Source organism: Podarcis tiliguerta (assembly GCF_965153285.1).
Source record: "Podarcis tiliguerta genome assembly, chromosome: 10".
Taxonomy (NCBI): domain Eukaryota; kingdom Metazoa; phylum Chordata; class Lepidosauria; order Squamata; family Lacertidae; genus Podarcis; species Podarcis tiliguerta.
The window spans coordinates 2,237,058-2,261,525 of record NC_139543.1 but is presented as its reverse complement, the minus strand read 5'-3'; the positions used below and the strand labels follow the sequence as shown (position 1 = coordinate 2,261,525).

At 45.6% G+C, this 24,468-nt stretch overlaps 1 protein-coding gene across 9 annotated transcripts in view; it reads left to right on the top strand.

The window, feature by feature from the left end:
- The window catches only part of FRMD4A (FERM domain containing 4A), a 401,265-nt gene that overhangs the window by 331,730 nt on the left and 45,067 nt on the right, over window positions 1–24,468 (top strand). For all 9 annotated transcript variants that reach the window (XM_083399421.1, XM_083399422.1, XM_083399426.1 and 6 more), the window contains 2 exons: window positions 13,878–13,954; window positions 19,785–19,923. In XM_083399421.1, the coding sequence (XP_083255547.1) occupies window positions 13,878–13,954; window positions 19,785–19,923 (216 nt within the window). The remainder of the gene's footprint in view (window positions 1–13,877; window positions 13,955–19,784; window positions 19,924–24,468) is intronic.

Sequence of the window (24,468 nt, the reverse complement as noted above, 5' to 3'; positions counted from 1 at the left end):
ACCTCAAGGCAACTCGCCTGAGGCAACATTTGAGTTGGTTTGTTTTTTAAGGTGTCTTCACATATTGAAGAATGACGCAAACGATTTAGGACCTGCCTCTTGTTGATGTTTATAGTTCCTATTATTACTCCCCATATACTGTAATTTTGGGGAGCAATTGCATTTGAAGTTTGAGGCATTGAATAGCTATAAGTCTTGCAGTTCAGTTGTATGTTGATGTTATTTGAATTTTTCCATGGATTGCTGAGTTCTTTTTACATTCTGTGCAGCAAGGACAGAACAATGGTGTTGGATAGCTTTAAACAGCTTTTACAAACTTCTTAAATAACAGTCTATGGAGGGGAAAGGGTGAAACTGAAGTTGAATTTTCCTAAGAATTACTGCAGTGCAGCCCTTGACAGCATTTTACAGGGGTCAGGGGGCCCTTAGCCTAATTTAGGTTCCCCAGTCCTGCTATAGGAGAACAAAACCATACAGAACACAGAAAGCTTCAGAGTGCAGATGGGGAGGAAATTTGATTCAGTTCACATTTATAGACAATTTACCTAATCTGCACTTTCTAAAACAATATGCTAATCAAAATGCAGACCCTTCAAAATTTGCACTTCTCCAAATTTTGCAATGCAATTTTCCAGTGAAGTATTGTGTACCCAAATGCAAATATTAGGGTAACGTGGACATAAAATGCACATATTTGTGAAAATAGCATACAGAAATGCAACTGGCTGGGATTCCAGGCATCTCTTAAAGACTTTATTCTATTTTTGCAGAACTGCAAAGATTCAATCGTAGTTTCTGCATAGAAGAGAAGGAAACTATCAGAGAATATTATGTGGAAAAATACAATTCAAAACAATGTCTATGGGAGGGGGAACACACATCTGATAGTTTTCCTCAATGCCAAGCCCAAAAGCAAACTGAAAAATTATTGGGGGGGGGGAATATTTCAAATAGAAGACAAAGCAGGAAATTGTGAAACAAAACCAGCCCAAACTGAGAAATGTATATTAAATGCAAAGAAAAATCCTTGCCTTTAAAAAAAAGATTGTAATTTCCCCCTGTTAGGTTATCCTGAATAGCATTTGTCACACTGAATAGCTGAGCGTTGTCTCTTTACAATCACATCATCATCTGGTCAAACCCAACCTTTTATTAAATTGCTCCAGTCATTTTGCCAGGATCCTGCAAAATTCTGAGTAAAAGCTTGGCTGACTGTTGGCTTACATTCTAGGATCCAATTTGTGCACATTTAAATTTTTAGTCACTGTACTAAATGTCACCGGAAATGCAGTTGGGCTTTTAACATAAGAGGCCCTGGATGAGGCAGTAGTTGAGGGAATTGAATTAGACTGCAGATTCCAAAGGCCATGAGCCACATGTATTTGAGTCCTGAAGGCATATTGTCTATGCTTTAACTGACTAATAAGATCGAAAGAAGAAAATACTGCATTTAGACTGCATATCTCTTCCCTTGGGCACTGGACTAAGCAACATTTGATTGGATATTTTCACAACTGGCCATTTTTAATCTTCCCTTGAAAATGCTTAATGAGCAGGAGGGCAGCCTTGGTTATGTACAATTTCATGTTCTCCCTTCCGTGAGCAATGAGAAATTTGTGGCAACCTTATAGGGTATGTTTCCTTTCTGTCTGTTACACAGCTGGAGCTGGCATTGCAGATGTGCAGAAGCAGGCACACAGGCAGGAAACACTAGTCTCAAAGCACTGTTAGCCTAGCAACCTGAAATCTTGAACAAGGTCCACAGCCTGATCTCAGCTGCTGCTCTTCACTTCTCCTTGTGTATCCTCTCTCAAGTAAAGCTGGTTTCATTCCTAGCAGGAGAGTATGACTCACATTTCAGGAGTTTAAAGCAACCAACTGCCCATCAGTGCCCATTGTCCTCTCTCAGTGACTGGCCATACCAAGTGCAAGGTAAAGAGCATCATTCACAACACCACTATAGCATGCAATTTCTTTCACTCCCCCAACTTAATAAGGAAATATAAATTTCCACCTGCACTTTTTTCACTACATTGCTGCCAAACAGCAGCAATATATTTCTGCCTATGTAGCACATAATAAGAAGGGTGGTCAGATGGCAATGAGGGCAGGACTCCTTCCCCTTCAAGAGGAAGAGGCAATCTCAGCAGGCACACTTTCTGGAATTCCATAGGAGCTCTGTCCTCATTTGTCACCCTAAAGAGAAATTGTAGAAGCATGTTCTTCAATGAGATGGAAGGCGGGGCTGCAGGTTGTCATGAACCTGTGAGCAAGTATCTCTGGGTGGGGCTCCTCAGGCAAAGCAACCCCCTCCTTGACACAGGTGACTACAAAGCACAGATAGGAAGGTGTAGGGATATCGCGGAGCGGGGAGTGGGGTCCGGAGGAAGCACACTCCCCACCAGCAGGCAGCCACAGTCTGCCTGCACGCGTGACCCTGGGGTGCAGGAAAAACCCCCCTCAGACAAGTGGTGTCCTGTCTGTAACCTTTTTCCCTGAGACCTTTTGTCTCCTTCGTCATACACTGTGCAAGGGGAAAATGACGCTGTGGAACAGGTGCCGAAATAACTTTGTACCACCCCATGATCTCGGGTCGGAAGATGTGTAAAGGTCACAGCCCCAAAATGTATTTGCCTGGCTTGCATATTTGTCTCAATAAAAGGAGGCTCCACAGGAATGGCAGTAGCTCGCTTCATCCCACCTGTGCGCAGCTCACATGATGATCAACACCTGTCTTGGGCCTTCACTTCAGGAAGGCGTGAGAGGACAGGACAAGAGCAGACAGCATGCTAAGCTTTGTAGTCTCAGTGCATGAACCTTGTTGATTGAGAGTTCAGTCACAGTGCTATTCTATGATCACACGCACCCAAGGCAAGTTTGTAAATGACAGGTCTTGTTTGCAATTGTGAAAGTGAATAGGCTGCTTGAATAAACACAGAGGAAGCACTGCCTTGCTCTGCTTTCACTCTCCCTGGAGTGATCAGGCTTGATGCTGGAATCACTAGAGTCAGGGAACAGGTTCTCCTCTCCTGGATTAGCAGCTAAACCTTTTTCAGCCAGAGGCTTCCCTCATGGGCAATTTGACTGATCTGCAACCATAAAAAACCACCTATCAATCCCATGAGAAGCCTTCCTGTCAGTACTGGGTGGGTTCAGAGGCAAAATGGGGGGAGCAAGAGATGTGACTTATCCCTTTGTACAATAGGCTGCATTCCAGCCTTACAAAAGCCACATAGGCTGGCCTCCCTCCACACCCACCTTGACTGTCCTTGTGATAAAGAAGGCAAAGAGGACGACAGTAGGGCTGCTGCCATCAGAGAGCAGTGGGTGAACATTCAAGAGCCAGAGGAAGGTGGAGCAAAAGTACTAGGATTTCAGGGGAACTCTGGCCAAGGTACTCCCCTCTTTGGATTACAGGTCTGTGTCTATTCTCCTCCTCAAAAAGAAAGAAAGAAAGAGACTTCCAAGTAGATGGGATTATGCAAAACCTTAGTTTGTGGGTTCACCAACTTCTATACTTATCAGACCATGTCTATGGCATACATAGACCTTGGCATACATTGCATTATCCAATTTTATCCTGACGACGTCATCCTGCCTTTGAAGAAAGTTGGGCTAAGCGACAGTGACCAGCCAAGCCTCATCCAGGCTAAGTTCAGGGCATTATTTCCCCTCACGTTTTCCATTCCACCCCCCATTTGTCTGCCTTTGCTGCTGCTGTGTGTTGGAGCTGTACTTCTGCTGCAGACTGGCCCACTGGCTGTTTCGCTTCATGGATGTGCTTTTGAAGTTGAACAGCATGTGTGCTGTGAAAAGCACAAATGCCAGAGAGTCATTTAGAGGCATGGAAGGAATCCGTAGTGTCTTTGAGAGTCTTTTCATTTTACACAGGGCTCATAAAGTCAGTGTTTAGTGCTCCCAGAAGCATTTTGAAAAAGCAAAAGTGGCATTGCCCATGCCTACATGATAATTAATAATATGTCTTTAAGTGCCAGGATAGGCAGGCAATCTGTTCTGCCTGAGAGGATCTTACTATTTTAAGAGCCTGAACTGCTATCCTCCAGTGCACGTAAGTTCCAATAACCTTTGCAAACCATTAACCATTGGCGGGCTTTGTTAATCGTTTGCTCCTCTTTCCTTAACGAAGGCTGCCTAGAGTTTTTTCGTGGGTGCACAAACTCTTGACCGACACCTTAAAATTTCAGCAGGGAAGAAGGGTTGCTTGTGATAAACTAGACCAGAGACCAAGAGCAGATGGAGAGAAGCAGTAGATCTGATACATCACTGAAACAAGGCAGGGATAAAGAATCAAAGTATATAACATCGCCATACATTCATACACAGAATTAATACATTAGTATACAGAAATATATGTATGTGGCTGCAGGGGCACCATGGGAGGAGCTAAGGGCCCCGTCGAAATATTCTGCAGCCTGCATTGGGCCTCCCCACAGCTGTGGCAGACCTCATGTGGCGTCACATGTGGGCATCATGCACATGACATCGCACACACGAGCTGAGCCTCCCCAAAGTGGGGCAGAACCTGGCGCCTGTGTGTGGCTGATTATTATTTATTCAGTATAAATTATTATTTATTAGTAAGTATTCTTTATTAATAAATATTAAAACAATTATAATTTGTTAAGAAATATTACTCATCAGCCCATGAATATTTATCAGTTTATTTCATTGCTTCAGAACATCCAAAGTGGCTGCTTCCCTTTGCCATGCATGTCAATTTCATTATGCCACATTTTAACATCACGCCCATTTGAAGGACATAGTAAAGGTAAAGGTACCCCTGCCCGTACGGACCAGTCTTGACAGACTCTAGGGTTGTGCACTCATCTCACTCTAGAGGCCGGGCGCCAGCACTGTCCGCAGACACTTCCGGGTCACGTGGCCAGCGTGACGAAGCTGCTCTGGCGAGCCAGCACCAGAGCAGCACACAGAATGCCGTTTACCTTCCCGCTATAAAGCGGTACCTATTTATCTACTTGCACTTAGGGGTGCTTTTGAACTGCTAGGTGGGCACGAGCTGGGACCGAACGATGGGAGCTCACCCCACCGCGGGGATTCGAACCGCCGACCATGCGATCGGCAAGTCCTAGGCACTGAGGTTTTGCCCACCGCGCCACCCACGTTTGAAGGACATGGCTTCCCCCAAAGTATCCTGGGAGTTGTCATTTGTTAAGGGTGCTGGGAATTGTAGCTCCATGAGGGATAAACTACACTTCCCAGAATTCTTTGGAGGAAGCCATGTGCTTTCAATGTACTTGCTGGATTTTAAAAGGAACAAGTGGGCCCCTCAATGTTTCAGTGTGGATGCTGCTGTTTGGGGTTCGAGATAACCAAGCAGACCTTCTTCCAAGATCTTCCCTCCCACCCTCTCCCCAGCACCCCACTTGCTATGCCCCTCTCCCAACAGTGAGGCAGCAGAGCCTCCGCCCCCCTGGGCTGCTTCTTGCTCAAAAGCAAGAGACAAGGCTGTTTTCCACACACCCAGCCATGTGTAATTGTGTTCATCTTCCATCCTCATATCTGATGCTGAGGTCTGCCTTCACATTCTGATTCTGTACCTACCAAAAGAAAATTGGCTTTTCTCCCTGCTAAATGCTGGGTTTTCCTATTTGGTCCCCTGCTGGGATTCAGTTGCCCCTGCCCAGATATTTTTTCAAGGACTGAGCATCCTACTGTATTGAGAAAATGCTCCTCATACAGCACTGAATGGTGTGTTAGGGGAGGGGAGTGAGCAGTGGGTTAAGCGGACGACACCAAGAAGGGGTCCAGCAGTCAAGGAGGCGGTTCATCCACATGCTGTAGAGAAGTGAGGGGCTTGTTCACCCAGGAAGGGAGCCCATCTAGGAGAAGGAAAACTGATCCTAAATCTCCACTGCCTTCCTTGGGAGAAGAAAAGGCTAAGGTGCAAAGCCTACACAAATCCAGAGTGGTGCCACTAAGATGGTTGGATGGCACCTGGTACGCCTCCTCCTGGCAGCTCCTGTAGCCAAGCACTCCACTGCCTATTGCAGAGGTCAGCAAACTTTTTCAGCAGGGGGCTGGTCCACTGTCCCTCAGACCTTGTGGGGGGCAGACTATATTGGGGGGGGGGAGGAACGAATTCCTCTGCCCCACAAATAACCCAGAGATTCATTTTAAATAAAAGCACACATTCTACTCATGTAAAAACACGCTGAATCCTGGACCATCTGTGGGCCGGATTTAGAAGGCGATTGGGCTGGATCCAGCCCCATGGTCTGTTGAGACAGACGGAGGCCAACAATCCCACTCCTCATACAGGCATGCTTTCCTGCAGGGTCCACACAACATTGCTGCCCGTGTTCCTTCACCAACTCCCATTGAATCCAGATGAACCCTTTCTGAGAGAAATTCAGTGAGTTGTTTTTTAAAAACAAAAACAAAAAACAGTTGCCAACAACTCACTGCAATATTTTGCCGACTCATTTGCAAATTAAGTCCCTGTCCGGAAGACCCTCACTCCTTTCATGAGAGCATCAGGCTCTTTCCACAAGAGATTACTAAAAGCAATTAAGAATACTTCAGCACAATAAAAGAAACATGGTGCTCTGCCATTGTTTGAGAGTACCCTCTCTTCCAGCCTTTTTATTCATTTATTTTGTAAGAACCCCTTTTACCCTATAAGCCTTTAGCATTCTTTTAAACCAACAGTCACCATTCTGGGCTTCTCTTTAACTAAACTGATGGTCATGTGGATTCCCCCCCCCCCAGCTCAGCCCCCTCTTTGTGGCAAAACTTCAAGAGCTTCTCTCAGATAGCAGATATGGATGCAGAGCTCAAGCCTCTTCCCTACTAGCCTCAGCTTAAGTATGAAACGGCCAACAAGCCCCACGTGTCCCCACACATCCACCGAAATGAAAGAGAGGCGGAAGAGTGGAATTTTAAAGCCCTTGATTATAGCTCTCATTTAACTCCCCACAAGGACCTGGGAGTGGGCCAGTAATTCTGTTCCCAGGAATGGTTTCCACTGAGGACATTTTCCAGCCTGCACCTGGGCGCTCTGCAACGCCATGTGCATTGCGGAAGTCCCTCCCCCCACCCTCTTCCTGCAGCCTCCGAAGACCGCTTTGCAGAATAGAACAGCAGAGGTTTTTTGGCTGCAGTCTCTGACCACCACCTCAAAAGTGTGGGCAGTTTTAATAGGCACCAACCTGGTTTCAAACTACACACACACAGACTTTCCAATGTTCAACAATCATTTCCAGACAGACATCCCACCCCCCTAAAGTTAAACACATTTAACAGCAACTTTACTTTAACATCAAAGATGATGTTTCTTGGAGAGGGTGAGGCAGAGTTCACTGGGTTTGGGAGAGGAAGATTGCCAGTGTAAATACTAGACATAGGTGTCACTTTTTTAAAAACCCAAAGGAGGTTTTTGCTTTCATTTTGAAACACAAAACAGTGCATGGTCAAAAACTGGTTAGACAGTCTAAGGGCCAAGCATACACCAGAGACTGGCTCTCCCAACACTATCTTTTTTCATTGCTGCCAATTTGAACTGAGATGTCCATGGAGCAAACAGCCGCCTGCAGAAGTGGAGGAGACATTTTGGTCAGGAAACCCGGGTAGGGGAGGAAAGGATTAAGCAGCCCTTCCTTCTTTGTCACATCTTGTCAGGCCCTGCGGCTGCATTGCATGAAAAACATAAAACATCAGGAGATCTGCACGTATCCTGCACTTTCTGCATGTGCTGTAGTGTGACCTTTAGTCATTTCTTAATGACATCATAAGAATAGCAGCCTCATGTTGAACTCCCAAGTAGACAAGTGGCCACTCAGATGAACCAGACCAAAATCAGCTGCTAGTGTCCTTCCCAGATAGTTTGCCTCAGGGAAAAAACTGTTCTTTAAAGAGACATACTCCTCTTAGTTATGATGAACCACTTCCTGGCTGCATCGCCCAGAAGAAGCTTGCATGATCAACCACGTTATATCCAAGTTTACAAGAGGATACTGGATTCAGCTTCGGAAGCAAGTCCCGGGAGTCCATTGTCATGCTTGTGAAGCCGCCTGCTGCCACCCTGTACATTTGAAGCACATGCAGTGCACATGACTTCTTTCTCAAAGAGTGCTGGGATCTGTAGTTTCCCCCTCACAGAGCTACAACTCCCAGCACCCTTAGCAAACTACGGTTCTCCGCTGCTGTGGAGCTGCCCCTTGGGGAACATCTGATAAGCTACCAAGCAACTCCAGGACTCACCCAAAGACACTTTGAAAACATCTGCACCCATTTTAACTGCATTAGTTTCCCGTTTTTGTTTGTGTGGTTTGTTTTAATCATGGGGAAATGCTTGCCTTGAACAAGGCTGGAGCAGAAGGAGCTGCCTCGTACCGACTCACACCGGCAGCCCATCCAGCCCAGTGTGGTCTACACTGAGCGGCAGCTTCTCTGCAGGGTTTCAGGCACTGTCCTCTCCCAGCCCTGCCTGGACATGCCATGGATGGAGCCTGGGATGGTTTGCCATGGAGCTTCAGCCCTTCCGTTCTGTCTCATTTTGGGGTGAAGCATTTCATTTTTCCGCAGAATGGTGGGGTGGGGAGGGAGCCTAGCAAGCAGAATATTTTGTTTCCCCGCCAGCTTTAGAGCCCAGGGGTGGGGGAGCTCAGCAGTCTTTGTTGTCCTGAAAGCAAGACAGGTCCTTGGTAACTATTCCAAGCATCTGGAGTTTTATCTGGAGGGAGGGAATTTGCATGCCAGAGGGTCACAAGGCACTCTATACTCTGTTCCTTCCTTCCCTCTTCTCCAATCCCCTCTTCTGCACACAGGAACTGGAAGCTTTCACAGTGCAAACATCTGGCATGTTTTGAATTCCAGTGTCACTGCAAGAGAGAGAGGACAAACTGGCTCTTATCTTTGTTTTTTGGGCCTCTCCTGGCATTGTGGCAAATTGCTTAGGGCAAACCCAAAATAACTTGTGGCTAAACTTGTGAGTTGAAAGGTACAAGTGGCTCCGTCTCCAATATAGTCCCAACATTGCCTGCATTAATGGGGGCTGAAATCTCATTGCTATCTTTGGAGCCTCTCCCAAAGCATTCATCTCAGAAACCTGATGGTTTACGATGGTGTCAGGGATTAATCAGTGACAGAGATAAAAGAGAAGGGCACATTTCAGTTTCCCATATTTTTGGTTTCACGCTTCGAGAGACTGGTGGAAGTGTGGGAAACATTATTGTATGTTCGCTCCCATGCTATTACCAGAAATTTCATACACTAGAAAGGTGTACCTAGGTTGCTCCCATTTTGTGGAATGATATCCCTAGGGAGGGACAAGGGTGGCGCTGTGGGTTAAACCACAGAGTCTAGGGCTTGCCGATCAGAAGGTCAGTGGTTCGAATCCCCGCAACGGGGTGAGCTCCCGTTGCTCGGTCCCTGCTCCTGCCAACCTAGCAGTTCGAAAGCACATCAAAGTGCAAGTAGATAAAAAGGTACCACTCCTGCGGGAAGGAAAATGGCATTTCCGTGCGCTGCTCTGATTTGCCAGAAGCGGCTTAGTCATGCTGGCCACATGACCCGGAAGCTGTACGCCGGCTCCCTTGGCCAGTAAATCGAGATGAGCGCCGCAACCCCAGAGTCATCCGCGACTGGACCAAATGGTCCTTTACCTTTACCTTTACCTCCACCTCCCTATGGAGACCAGGCAAGCACTGACAAACAGATCCTTTTGCAGACAGCTCAAACCATTTCTGTTTGCCTTGCCATTTCCTGGCTATTGACACTGAGGTTTGCCCTGCAGGTGTAGTTGTTGAAATGGTGTGACTATTTGGATGTTTTAACTGTTGCTTTTTACTGATTTTAATGCTTTAAAGTATAGAGTGAACTATTTTGGGATTTTTATGTTTATAACTTAAAATTGGCAAGTACGTTTTTTAAACAACTAAATAGAACACAAGACCATAATAATTTTCTTGCTGAAGGAGACAAAGGTCTAATCCAGGTTGCCTTTTCTAACCTCAGCCAAATGTTTCTGGGAGCTCACAAGCAGGACATCTCCCCACCCCACTGACTGTGCCCAGGTAGACTCCCTCTGGACATGGAGCTTTACATTTTACATTAGTGACTAATGGTTGTTAAGCCCTATCTCTCCTCCATGAATTTGTCTAATCCCTTTTTAAGCATCTAAACTGGCAGCTGCGTCTTCTAGCAACCAATCCCACAGATTAACAGTTATGGCTATGCAAACACCACACATGAAAAGCACCCCTCATAAAAATATAAAAATATGCCAAGGGAACTGTAGTTTGCCCTTTAGGGAGCTAAAATCTATAGTTCCCAGGATTCTTTGGGGAAATAGTGTGCTTTAAATGTATGGTATGTACACAGCATACATTTTCCAGGAAAAGGTACTTTCCCACTCCCAAATCAATTGATTGACCAAAACGTCTGAGCATAGGGAGGAATTACCTCTATCCACTCCCAAACCACCGTTCAGAAATCTACCATCATCTGTCATCATGGTGGAATATAGACACATATAAAAAACACTCTGAAAATGCTTTTATTTAAAAAAAAATGAAAAATGTATTGAATTTGCCATAAGCTCACCATTGCCATCTAGTGTCACATTTGTATAATGCACTTAAAAAGTTATATTTGCAGCTGTATGGATGAGTCCCATGTCCCCGCATAGCCATCTTTTTTTCTAAACCAAAAGCTTCAAAAACTTTAGCCTCCCTGCTCATCAGTCCCCCATTTCCGCAAAAAAACACTTCCGTCCAGGCCCACACACTTTGTATCCTACAACCAGCCATCTGTGTGCAGGCATCCCATAGCGAGACTGGATGACACCAGTTGTACAGGCTTGTTTGGGCCTTTCTTCATAGGAGAAATATTGCACTCCCTTGAATGTTTTCAGGCTACAATCCTACATACCCTTACTAGAGAGCAAGCCCCCTTGAACTCAGTAGGATTTAATTCTGAATAGACATGCCTAGGATTGCACTGTGAAGTCTCTGCAGTCATCTCTTTGGGAATGGGGAGATCCAGGGCCGGCTGAAGCCACCTGTGAGTGTGGACCGTGCATGTTTCATGAGTGTGCAACTCATTCCCAAATAAGTGTGCCTTAGCAAATAAGAGAATGCTTCTGGAATGCTAAGAATGTGTACCTTTTCCTCAAGGGTAGACAGTCATTTTGGCATTTTGCTGACTCAGTGGCCAGCAAAGCAGGATGTATCAGTTGCATTCTTGCTGTTCACTGACTTTACAGTTGCTCAAGCAAATGGATTCTTTCATTTGTCATTCACTGTCCAGAAGAGAGGAGGGGGCAGGGTAAGAACAGCTTGTGAGTCAGGACCAGTTACTCAGTTTTGCTCCTTTTGTCTTTTGGCAAGTGACTTTGTCTTAGCCCACTTAGGAATCTACATTCCAAAGGCTTATCTGAGTTTCTTCATTGAAAAAAGCAAGGTGGTCTTTGAAGATCTTTGTCATTGTCTGTTTCTTAGAGGGTAGGATTTGTGCCACCTATTCAGTGTGTTGTAATAAATGTGGAAGCAATTACTTTGGTAGCTTTTCAGAATACCTGTAATCCCATGATCACCCAGGCATTCCTATGATCTATGAAAAATGTTTCAGCACAAAGTAAGAAGAGACCAAAATCTTATCTAGTCCAGTATCCTGTTTCTCACAGAGGCCACCAGATGTCTGCGGCAGCACTTAAGCCCCAAGACTAAAACTATAAATTAATTTGTTATTTGCATGTAATCAAAGTTAAAATTGGATTTTTCTGTTTGACAGGATGGCCAGTGCATTGCTCTCTAAACTATCCCTGCTGCAAAGAAAGATGGATACACAGATTGATTGATTTGAACAATGACCACAATCCAGCAAGACTTGTCTGTATTCAGAAAAAAGTTTTGCAGACATTCACCACTCTATAGCACACATACATATGCATGCTGGAGGAAGAGCATTATGATGATTCCTTTCTGTTGGGATTTGTGAGCTGCTTAGAGATTTCTGTTGAAATAGGAAGCCATATATTAAATAAATACCCAGCACTCTAGGTTGCAGCTGACCTACATTGTGTAAGCATTGCCAGAGAAATCCTTGACAGCACTGTATGTTGTTGTTGTTGTTTAGTCGTTTAGTCGTGTCCGACTCTTCGTGACCCCATGGACCAGAGCACGCCAGGCACTTCTGTCTTCCACTGCCTCCCGCAGTTTGGTCAAACTCATATTAGTAGCATCAAGAACACGGTCCAACCATCTCATCCTCTGTCGTCCCCTTCTCCTTGTACCCTCCATCTTTCCCAGCATCAGGATCTCCTCCAGCACCATAATTCAAAAGCATCAATTCTTCGGCGCTCAGCCTTCTTGATGGTCCAGCTCTCACTTCCATACATCACCACTGCGAAAACCATAGCTTTTCCTATACGGACCTTTGTTGGCAAGGTGCTGTCTCTCCTTTTTAAGATGCTGTCTAGGTTTGTCATTGCTTTCCTCCCAAGAAGCAGGCGTCTTTTAATTTTGTGGCTGCTGTCACCATCTGCAGTGATCATGGAGCCCAAAAAAGTAATTTGCCAGGAGGTGATGGGACCAGTGGCCATGATCTTCATTTTTTTGATGTTGAGCTTCAGACCATATTTTGCGCTCTCCTCTTTCACCCTCATTAAAAGGTTCTTTAATTCCTCCTCACTTTCTGCCATCAAGGTTGTGTCATCTGCATATCTGAGGTTGTTGATATTTCTTCCAGCAATCTTAATTCTGGCTAGGGATTCATCCAGCCCAGCCTTTCGCATGATGAATTCTGCATATAAGTTAAATAAGCAGGGGGACAATATACAGCCTTGTCGTACTCCTTTCCCAATTTTGAACAAATCAGTTGTTCCATATGCAGTTCTAACTGTAGCTTCTTGTCCCACATAGAGATTTCTCAGGAGACAGGTGAAGTGATCAGGCACTCCCATTTCTTTAAGAACTTGCACAGTATGGCCTGCCCTGAAAGGGAAGCTCAGTCCATCTGTGTTTCCATGTGCTCTTAACAGGTGATCAACAGGTGATCTCCCATTGCCGATTGTCACCTTTTTCCCACCAAGGAGATTCACAGCATAAGCAAGATTTCTGAGTGCATATTAATTTGCTGGATGGGGAAAGGAGAGCATAAATGTAGCAGGTGCTGTGCATTCCAATCCCTTCCCCATTCTGGTGCAGCTAACCAGGCACTAGTTCTTTTAAAAAAAAAAGACTGGAGAAAGTGTGGACCCTTTTGGCCTCTGCTAAGGGGGACTTTCTGTTGTGTTCATGTGTGCCAAAGAAAATGTATCTTGAGTCTATTTTCCAAACAACATGGGTCCAATCCAATCAAAATTAAGCATCATTAATTTCCGTGCACTCAACTTTCTTTTAAATCAAGTGGTTGGTTTCCATTTCCTCTTGAAATCCTTGTCCGCCCACCTTCGAGATGCCGAGGCCCCTTGGCCCAGTTCTCTCTCGCACACCGGGGGGGGGGGTGGCAGAGCTGCCCTTGGAGGGAGCGGCCTCGGCACGGAGCCCCAGACTCGGACTCGCCGGAAGGGCTGAAGGGTTTCTGAGGCAGGCGAAGAGCGGAGGCAGCAGCGAGAGGGTTCTGTGGCGGCGCGACTCTGCGCTGCTTCTCCTCCGCCCTCCGCAGCGCCAGGCCCGGGGACGAGGGCCAGTGGGGCGCCTCGGGACAAAGGGAGGCCGCGGGGGCAAGGCAGGGCGGAGCCGGGCGCCCCGGCGTGGCCGGCAGCCCCGCAGCGGAGCCGGGAGGCCCCCCGTCGGGGCGCCGAGGCGGAGCAGCAGCAGCAGGAGGAGGAGCCGAGGCGCCTCCGGCCGCCGCCTCCTGGCTCAGCGCGCCCGCTTTCCCTCCTCTCCCCGCAGATCTTCCAGTGGCGGCAGCTGGAGAACCTCTACTTCCGAGAGAAGAAGTTTTCCGTGGAAGTGCACGACCCTCGCAGGTAAGAGGCGGCGGAGAAGGGGCCGGGGCCGGGAGCTGGCTGCCTGCCGGGGCTCTTCCGAGCAGCCCCTCGCCCGCCCCGAGCGGGCAGCCTCCGGGCGCTTAGACGGCGGCGTCCTGCTTTTCAGCCTTCGCCTGGAAGGGAAGGTGCTGGGAGCTGCTGCTGCTGAACTCTGGGTGGTTCCCGGGGGAACTCCGTAATAGTCCACTTTCAGGCGCAGACACCCTCAGTCTAAATGGTTCTTTATTGTGTTTTGTTGATTGCAGTAACAGGGAGGGGGGAGAAAATATGGCTAAAATATGTCTAGGCTTGATCCTTTTTGTTGCTGTAACCCATGCTCTGTCCTTCACACCGTCTTTTCGTTGTTTAATATATTGATTTTTCATCTACTGCAATCCTCTGTAATGTTTGTGTTAGCTTGTGTTCTTCTCTCCTTTTACGCTGGTCCTCATTTTGCGTAACATAAGCAACTGCCCAGTGCACAGAAAGCTTAATTGTGTGGGGTGTGGGGGTGGGGGTGGACTTCATTTTGCATAATCACTACTTTGGTCACTGCCGCTTTATGACAAGGTTTTCCCAGGACAAGCTGCTATCTGTAACACACATGTAAATATTTTGTGCAAATTGGTTCCTGCAGAACTAACCTTTTCCCCCTAAAACTTGGCAACCGAAAACTAGGCTCTGTTCATAGTTCACAGTGTAACTGGAGTGCAGTAAATTTAGTTCTGTCTTTCAATTACACCCCCTTTTGCAAATCAGGTTTGTGCTCTTCTGCACAAATGACAGAATCTAGTGCTCCATTCCAGCACAGAGAGATCAGATGTGTGCCGCTGACAATTTATTTGCAGATTGGCAGCCTACAATCTTTTTTATGTTTACTGTACCTTGACAAGATCTATACTTACGCAGGGTTTCAGGATTTCCACATTAGAAATACAATAGGCTCTAGATTAGAAATGTGGAAAGCAACAGTTGCCTGGCAGGTATATTTTAATTATATATTTTACATTATGATTAAGGTGCTGGTTCTTCAGAATATTAATTTGGGACACAGTTCACCAAGGCATTTTCCTCTGTAAGCTTGATTGAGTAAATGTAAAGAGCACAGCAGTTTCAGTTTCAGTTGCACAAGAGAAGTTCCAGGTTGACTGTTCCTCTTGTGAATAGCATTAAAAATGAGTGATAGCCCTGCAAACAGCTGATCTGTATACATAATTGGCAACTTCATTGATTTTACCACTTGCCATCTTCTAGGATCAGACCTTTGGGAAGTGAGCTTTATATATTATAAACATCATATACATTGTAGAAATTTTCTGTTCTGAAACTGTTATTCTACTCTAGTTGCATGTAGTTACACTGAAATAGCCATCAAGCTGAATGAAAAAACCAAACACCTAACATCTATCCATATATAGAACACTATTACTACTAATTTATGTTACGCTTGGGACCAGTTTACCTATGAGGTCACCTTTACATAATGCCACATAATAGCTGCACCACATCTTGCTCATTTAGTGTGGCAGCAGTGGCACTTTGGAACTCCCTGCCTATTGAGATCAGGAGGCGTCTTCACTGTAATTCTTTTCAGTGCTTCTTATTTAGACACGGCTACCCAGATGTTTCTTCCGGGTCACGTGGCCAGCGTGACGAAGCTGCTCTGGCGAGCCAGCACCAGCACACGGAAACGCCGTTTACCTTCCCGCTATAAAGTGGTACCTATTTATCTACTTCCACTTAGGGGACGTGGGTGGCGCTGTGGGTAAAACCTCAGTGCCTAGGACTTGCCGATCGCATGGTCGGCGGTTCGAATCCCCGCGGCGGGGTGAGCTCCCGTCGTTCGGTCCCAGCTCCTGCCCACCTAGCAGTTCGAAAGCACCCCTAAGTGCAAGTAGATAAATAGGTACCACTTTATAGCGGGAAGGTAAACGGCGTTTCCGTGTGCTGCGCTGGCTCGCCAGAGCAGCTTTGTCACGCTGGCCACGTGACCCGGAAGTGTCTCCGGACAGCGCTGGTTCCCGGCCTCTTAAGTGAGATGGGCGCACAACCCTAGAGTCGGACACGACTGGCCCGTACGGGCAGGGGTACCTTTACCTTACCCAGATGTTTAGACAGTCTCTATGGATTTTAATTTGTTTTAGCTTGTTCTGTTGTGGTTTTAACTTTTTGTGTGTTTTAAATTATGATTGTAATTTTTAATGATATTTTTAATGTTTTATCTTTTTTGTAAACCGCTTTGATTTTTCCCCTACAATCTTGTGGTAAATACATTTAATGAAATAAATAAATAAAATATTCTATCAATTTATGTACAATGAGATTATCAAAACTCTGCTTTGTGCCTAACGAAGAATTCTCTGTATCTCCTAAATCTGTCTGCTCTTTGATCAGCAGAAATGCAGGAGCCTAGAAAAATGTAAGCTGTGGCATTGGGTTCTAGATTCATATATCAAAGAATATAATTCAGAAGGAAAAAATTCTAGTTCATAGGGCTGCAAAGACAGGCTTGAGGGTGTGTGCTTAAGTTAGTGCTAGAATTGTCGATTTGGAAGGGACCACGAGGGTCCCATAGTCCAGCCCCCTGCAATGCAGGAATCATTTTGCCCAGTGATGCTCCACTGACTGAGCTGCTCTAGTTCAATATCCTGTTTCCGGTAATAGGCAACCTCAGGTCACGTAGAGTTCGCAAGCAGCAGGGCACAGAGGTGAGAGGCGTTGCCTGTTGCTGGTCTGGACACTAGGAGTGCACTGCCTCTCAACATGGAGGTTCCATTTAGCTAGCAGGCCCATTGGTAGCTCTGCTCTCCATCAGGATCCTGTGATAAATTGCAGTGTCCCACAGGCAGAGGAGCGCGATGCCTGTTTGCGTATGTGCCAACGGAGTGCGGTCTTTGTGTGCAGAGTTTTGAGGTGCAGCCAAGGTCCAGAACTCTTTTGCACATACAGCAACAGTTACATCTTAGGCTAGGGAGGGGGGAATAAGTTATACCACTCTTTTGGCATAAGAAGCGACTGTGTACCTTGGCAGGTGCTAACTGAAATATTATTCAAATTATCTCGCTAGCGTGTCTGGCTCCTGGACCCCTTTTTCCCACACTGTCTGGTTCTTCCATTTTCTGTCTTATCCACCCCTCCTATAACCTCCACATTACCTTTTTAATTTATATATATATATATATATACATGCTTACATGCACAATCACACCACCACCCTGCACAAATAAACTCCGTAGCCAAGACTCTCATCTCCAGAACCAAACGCCTGGCTGACGAAGACCACTTGACAACTGAGTTACAGAATCTCTCAAATGTGTTAATTGCCAATGGATACCAGCAAAACAGGGTTACGAAGCTAATCCAAAAAGAAACACCCCCCAAAAACCAAGACACAGAAGAAAACAATGGCATAGCCCTCCTTCCTTATATCAAGGGCACTACAGATAAAATTAGCAAAATCCTCCATAAACACAATATCAAAACAGCCTTTTGCACCAACCAAAAAATAGCCAATATCCTCAGAAACCCCAAGGATAAAATTCAGTTGGAAAACCAAGGGGTCTATGAAATACCCTGCAAAGTCTGCCCAGCCACGTACATTGGACAAACAAACAGACGAATAAATGCACGGATCGCAGAACACAAGAATGCCGTCAAAAAAGAAGAAAAAACTTCCTCTCTTTTCCAACACATGAAAGAAACAGGACACGAAATTAATTTTGCAGATTCCAAATTGCTCTTTAACATGGAACATCACCACAAGAGAATAATCATGGAAGCCATCGAGATAGAGAAACACCCTCACAACATGAACAAGCGTGACGACACATCCCGCTTGCCAGACATCTGGAAATTAGCCCTCCCCACAAAATCTGACACCAGATCCAGAGGCACACAGAACGCCATCACCAATCAACCACACCAGACCCAAACCCAGACCCTCTCCACAGATAAATTACAGACACCATCCAGTAGCCAAACCAGGGTGGCACCTCCGGATGCTGCACCCCCCTGCAATCCCTACACAGATCTGGCTGGCACAGGCCACAAAACCACAGCTCGCCCCTATACACGAAGCCAAGCCAGAGCACAACCAAGTGCAGTACAGCCATCTTCTCAGAAAAACTCTTCACAAAGTTCAAGAGTTCAAGACACGAAGGCTTTAGCAACTAATCCACACCTAATGACCCACCTAAGTGGGATTCAGGAAATCACTCAAGAAATCACTCAAGATATCCCTCAAGTAATTAAGGAACAAAAGAAGAAAAGGCACACTAGCCTGGGAACCTCCTCTCTGCCCAGAACATTGGAGGCTATACACCACACCTCCTCAACAGTATTTATAGGAACTCAAACACTGAGATCCTGCTCTGTTCCAGTAACAAGAAGCCGAAAGCACCAGCCTGAAGATGACGAGTGAGACCTCGTCGAAACGTCGCCTAGACACCCCAACTTTTACACGGGAAGACACCCGAGGACACCAAAACCTGCATATATATATATATATATATATATATAAATTTTCCCATGTCTCCTGTGTCTTCATGTCTAATTTTCTTGGGAAACTCAAATTCCAGTCCATTTAGTGATCCGATTTGGTGCAGGGAATAAAGCTGAAACCACCCCAAATGTAAGAGTTGTCCTGCTGCGATGAAGAGCCAAGTCTGGGGTGGCAATTTTATTGCTGAATATGGGGGGAGGGTCCCCCATGTCTACCATAGTTACTGGCTTAATTTCAACCTCTTTTTGTTAACTGCCTTTTCCTTCATGGTAACTCTCCCCATCTGGAAAACAGAAACAAAATTAGAGATAATTCCAAACATTTACAGGTTAGAGCCGCAATCCTAAACTAATTTATAAGGGTGTCAGTCCTATTGCACACAGTGGAATTTATTTCTGAGTAAAATTCTTAGGATTGCTGTGTTGACATTCAAATAAAATTAAAGTTTAGCTAAGTGGGCAACAAGATAGTCTAAATTCCAACTTTCCCAGAAGCCCACGCCTTTCCCCCTGTGACTCTCCCACTTATGGCAGAGTTTCCATGTAGGCACTATTAAGTTTAAGTTTGTTATTTATTAAATGTCTATGCCACCCCTCATCTGAGGACCACAGGGCAGTTTACAATATAAAAACACAAAAATACATAACATAGTAAGAAACGAAAACATATGAGCCGACCTTTCCATAGAGAAACGCTGGAGAAGCCCAGTTGCTGCTTAGGAACTCCGTATCTGTCGGAAAAGCAGGGCAGAGACAGAGGAAAACATCGAATCGACATTCTGTATTACAGAAGCAAATAATGTTGATATGGTTATCCCATCAATGCAGAGTCATATGAACCATGTGTGTTGATAACAATACTTAATACACTATTGGCATCTAATGAATGCTAAATAGCAGAAAAATCAGCCCCAGTGGCCATCTCAAATTTGTGAGAGACAAAGATATCTGGCTCTTTTAAAAGCGGAGCCTCACATGGCTCAAAACATGGTATTGGCAGTTTAAGAAATAACAGAGTGCCTCATGACATAAATGCTGGAGCTCTGGCTTTGGTGCTCAGGCAGGTGGGTAGGAGGTTTAGTTCAGTTTTTGTGCTTGCTCATTGAGGTTCAATGAGACTTACCTCTGTGTAGACGAAGTTAATATTGCAGCCTAAATTACTCTCATCCCTGGTGTGGCTCGTCGTTTCAGTTGCTCGGAGATCCCCTATACCTATCCCCTTAACGGTTTTCTGCAAAATGATTGAATGCAGAACTTTTGGAGGTGGGTCGAAAGGCACTTCTCTTTTCAAGTTACAAGTGAATTGTTTGTTCTTTTCCTGCTCCCCCAGGGCATCTGTGACTAGAAGGACTTTTGGACACAGTGGCATTGCTGTGCACACGTGGTATGCCTGTCCTGCCTTGATAAAGTCCATCTGGGCTATGGCCATTAGCCAGCACCAATTCTACTTGGACAGAAAGCAGAGCAAAGTAAGATTTTTAATTTTTATTACATTCACAAAACAGGTGTTACATAAAGACTACGGTTATACACAAATGAAAGTATATGCGCCAAATACAATCAGAAATCAAAATATATGTAGAAGTCTGGACACAACACCGCAACTCCAGTAGCACAGCAGAGCTCTGCGCATGCCCCGGAACTTCCTCTCCAGACCCTGCAGATCAGATTTTGGGGGCAAACGGGGCAAGGAGAGGAAACGGAAAGTCCCATTGCTTGAGCAAAATCCTGGTTGCACAGCATTCGGTGCAATACCAATAAAGAAGCAAAAGATTTCAATAGAAGGCTATATCTTTTTTATAAAATGATGATTCCAGTAATTTACAAACGAGGGCCATCTTTTCTTGATATCTGAAGCAACCTTTTGATAACTAGGTCGGTTTCTCCAATGAATTTAAGAAGAACTTGGTGGGTCAGGCCAACAGCCTTCTAGTCAGCGGCAGAGCATGTCTCCACACCACCCGGGGTGGGTCAGTGTGCATGTGCGCATGCACACGCCAGGGGCAGTGTGGGGGCGGAGGACAAATGGAAAACACATCCCCCCAGCCCAGCCCCTGCTGCCATGGGAGCGACACCAGCTGGGAGGGGCATGGCTGTTGTATCCTCCTGGCACGAGGCTGGGATTGAAGAACGCACAGTTGGTGCGTCCCCACACCGTCCCAGTACCTTGCTTGAATTCTAGTTCCAAATAAATATATCAAACTCAATGAATAATTTCTTAGGTTTCAGTAAGGCAGTTCTTACAAATACATGTACACTCTGCATTAAGTCTTGTAGCAAATGGCCCTGCAACTTCCCTTCATGCTGAGACATGCATAAGAGACCTCTAAACACTCTGAACTCTTCCACCGCTGCTCATTGTCTGCTTTGCCTATCATGTGGAAATTTACAGGGCGCTGGGACTTTCTGAGAGAAGGCCCCAAGGTGCAGAATTCTTGCTGCATTAACTTCTTCCCAATACTGAGAACCATTTCTGGTCATGCAAGTCTTTAGAAACAATATGTCCATATTGACTTGCACAGATTCTCCTTAGATTATTTCTTCTTACGGACTTTCTTCAGCTATATGATGCATTTTTTTACAATGGGTATTGCTTACATGTCCTGGGTCCATTTCAAATAACATAAGATAAGTTCTGCAGCCAGTGGTCCTGGTAATGTAGGTAGTGCCTTAAATTGGGGTGTGGAACCTGCAGGCCTGGTGGACAAATGTGGCCCTTGGAGCTATTCCCAGGCCACGCCTGCCATTCTGAAGGGATATCCCTCCATGGACCTCTTTTGCCTCTGAGCCACCCACCACTTGCAGTAGTAGGCTGAAAAATGTTCCCCTCCACTTGCCTTAAATGCATTATCAAGAAGGGAAAGAGAAGACCATTCCTAATGTTGAAAATCATTTCTGCTCATAGTTCTCTGAAATTAGGATTGGTATTTTTAACCTGGTAGGTTATGGTGAGTTCAGCCATTTATGAGCACCGTTATGGGGGAGAAAGATAATACCTGGATGGAATGGTTTTGGGGGGAAGGGGGTCCCCTCTGCCACACCACAACAAAGCTTCCTCCTGCCCCAGTGATTGCATCATATGCTTTAAAATACAGCCCTGTGGTTGTGTTAAGAATAAATTTCATTTATGATTTGGACTGATTTTTTTTTAAATCCACATGCTCAATGAAGTTGCTAGGAAATCTGCACTCCTTTCCACAGATGTAACAGTCAAGTGTCATTCACCTTTCCCAGGCCAATCCTGTGGTTGTGTTAGGAGTGGGGCTCCAATGAATAGCGGTTTGTTTCTTTGTTTGTGTGGTGCTGCTCCTTCCTGATTCTGGACAAAAAAAGTTAAGGTCCTGAAACACATTGGAGTAGTTCCTGTTTAGGAACACTGATTTTGCACCCACCAAACAAGGTGGCATATTTTTATCAATGATCAGCGCTGTAATTTAGATAAGGAACTTCTAAAAGCTTCTGACTGATTAGATTGTGCTCCTATAGTGGCCTCTTTATGGATTCTGAAGATTGAATTGTAAACACAAGCAGAGCTTTAAATTATTTCTGTTGGTACAAAGAAAGAAAGAAAAAAGGAGTTCTAGGCTCAGGACTTAAAGCATCATGGGGTCTGTTTCATTCATTATGTTTTAGGAGCATAGCTAAGATGTGTTTAGTGTGCAGCTGAAATGTAAATGTATGACTATAACCAATAAATATTTGTATCATATGGGATCACTTGTTAGAAAACCAGGTTTGCCCGCATATTTCTCTTGAGTGTACATTCAGCAAGAAGCTTACATTTGTATGTACTGGTGGCAACCATTTTAGGTGTGTCCAATTGATGCGCAATCGCCAAGGCACGGGTCCTTTTCGACCTGGAAGAGGGTGGAAGAGGGGCAGGGCATAATGGGGTGGGGCCTGCTTATGCACACTCTGCCGACCCAAGGGGGGGGTCTGGGCAAGAACCCCTGCATGAAATAGTGGCCGCCTTATCTTTTGAGTCCTTTTTGCGCGACAAACAAGTCAAGTTCAGCAAGTCCCTCCCAGCCAGCCCTGGGCCTGTCACTGCTCTTTGGCACTTTGGCCCAAATACCTTGGAAGTGGAACCGTCAGTCACAAATCACTGAGAGTGCCGCTTGAAGTGTGACTTGGTTGCAGGCGTCTGGTAATGCAGGCCTTGTAGGAGCCGCACTCCTTTGTGGCATCCCCTCCCTCCTTGTGAAAAGCTTGTTTTGGATCAGTTGTTTCCTTTTCTGAGCCAGGGCTCTCCATCAACAGAACTTGTATTGGGAGAGAGGTTGAGGGAAGAGAAACACAGATGAGAAGATGAGGGGAAGAAATGGGCAAAAAAGAATGAAATGGTCAAGAAGGAAGCATGAGGAGAGGGAAGCCAAGAGAAATCAATGATGTTGAAAATAACTCCGTTTAAGTCATTTAAAATTGCACCCATAAATCCCTACGAGACAAACACATCAATAATAAAGGCTGCATACTTATCTGGGAGTGAGCCCCATTGAACATAGTGGGACTTGTTCCTGATTAAACATGCTTGAGACTGCAATGTAAGTAAACCTAACAATAAGTAGTCAAGGCTCCTCCAAAATGCTGTCAGGGAAGCCCTTCGCCAGCTTGCTGCGCTCCAGAAGTTTCTGATACAACTTCCATCAGCTCCACTCAGCATGGAGTTATGGTCCAATACATCTGAAACGCATATGGCTGGTGAACGCTGCTCTAAAGAGGCACCCAGAGAGCTACAATGCTCTCCTCCTTTTTCCACCCCGTCAGAACTAACTACCTTCTTCCCACAGGTTAAAACAGGCAAAAAAGAAGTGAGGGGGGCAGCTGCCACGACCCCTCTCTCCTCTCCTAAATGGCAACTCCAAGTGGCAAGTCAGAATTATCCACAGAGTTTTGCCCTCGTTTCCACTTCTTTTTCACACTAGAATATGACAAAGAATATGATCTCAGAACCACTGGCAGTCATCTTTGAGAATTCCTGGAGAACAGGCGAAGTCCCGGCAGACTGGAGGAGGGCAAATGTTGTCCCTATTTTCAAAAAGGGGGAAAGAGAGGACCCAAATAATTACCGCCCAGTCAGTCTGACATCAATACCAGGGAAGATTCTGGAGCAGATCATTAAGCAAACAGTCTGTGAGCACCTAGAAGGGAATGCTGTGATCACCAATAGTCAGCATGGATTTCTGAAAAATAAGTCATGTCAGACTAACCTGATCTCATTTTTTGACAGAATTACAAGCCTGGTAGATGAAGGGAACGCAGTGGATGTAGCCTACCTTGATTTCAGCAAGGCATTTGACAAGGTGCCCCATGATATTCTTGTAAAGAAGCTGGTAAAATGCGGTCTTGACTATGCTACCACTCAGTGGATTTGTAACTGGCTGACTGACCGGACCCAAAGGGTGCTCATCAATGGTTCCTCTTCATCCTGGAGAAGAGTGACTAGTGGGGTGCCACAGGGTTCTGTCTTGGGCCCGGTCTTATTCAACATCTTTATCAACGACTTGGATGATGGACTCAAGGGCATCCTGATCAAATTTGCAGATGACACCAAACTGGGAGGGGTGGCTAACACCCCAGAGGACAGGATCACACTTCAAAACGACCTTGACAGATTAGAGAACTGGGCCAAAAGAAACAAGATGAACTTTAACAGGGAGAAATGTAAACTATTGCACTTGGGCAAAAAAAAATGAGAGGCACAAATACAAGATGGGTGACACCTGGCTTGAGAGCAGTACATGTGAAAAGGATCTAGGAGTCTTGGTTGACCACAAACTTGACATGAGCCAACAGTGTGACGCGGCAGCTAAAAAAGCCAATGCAATTCTGGGCTGCATCAATAGGAGTATAGCATCTAGATCAAGGGAAGTAATAGTGCCACTGTATTCTGCTCTGGTCAGACCTCACCTGGAGTACTGTGTCCAGTTCTGGGCACCACAGTTCAAGAAGGACACTGACAAACTGGAACGTGTCCAGAGGAGGGCAGCCAAAATGGTCAAAGGCCTGGAAAC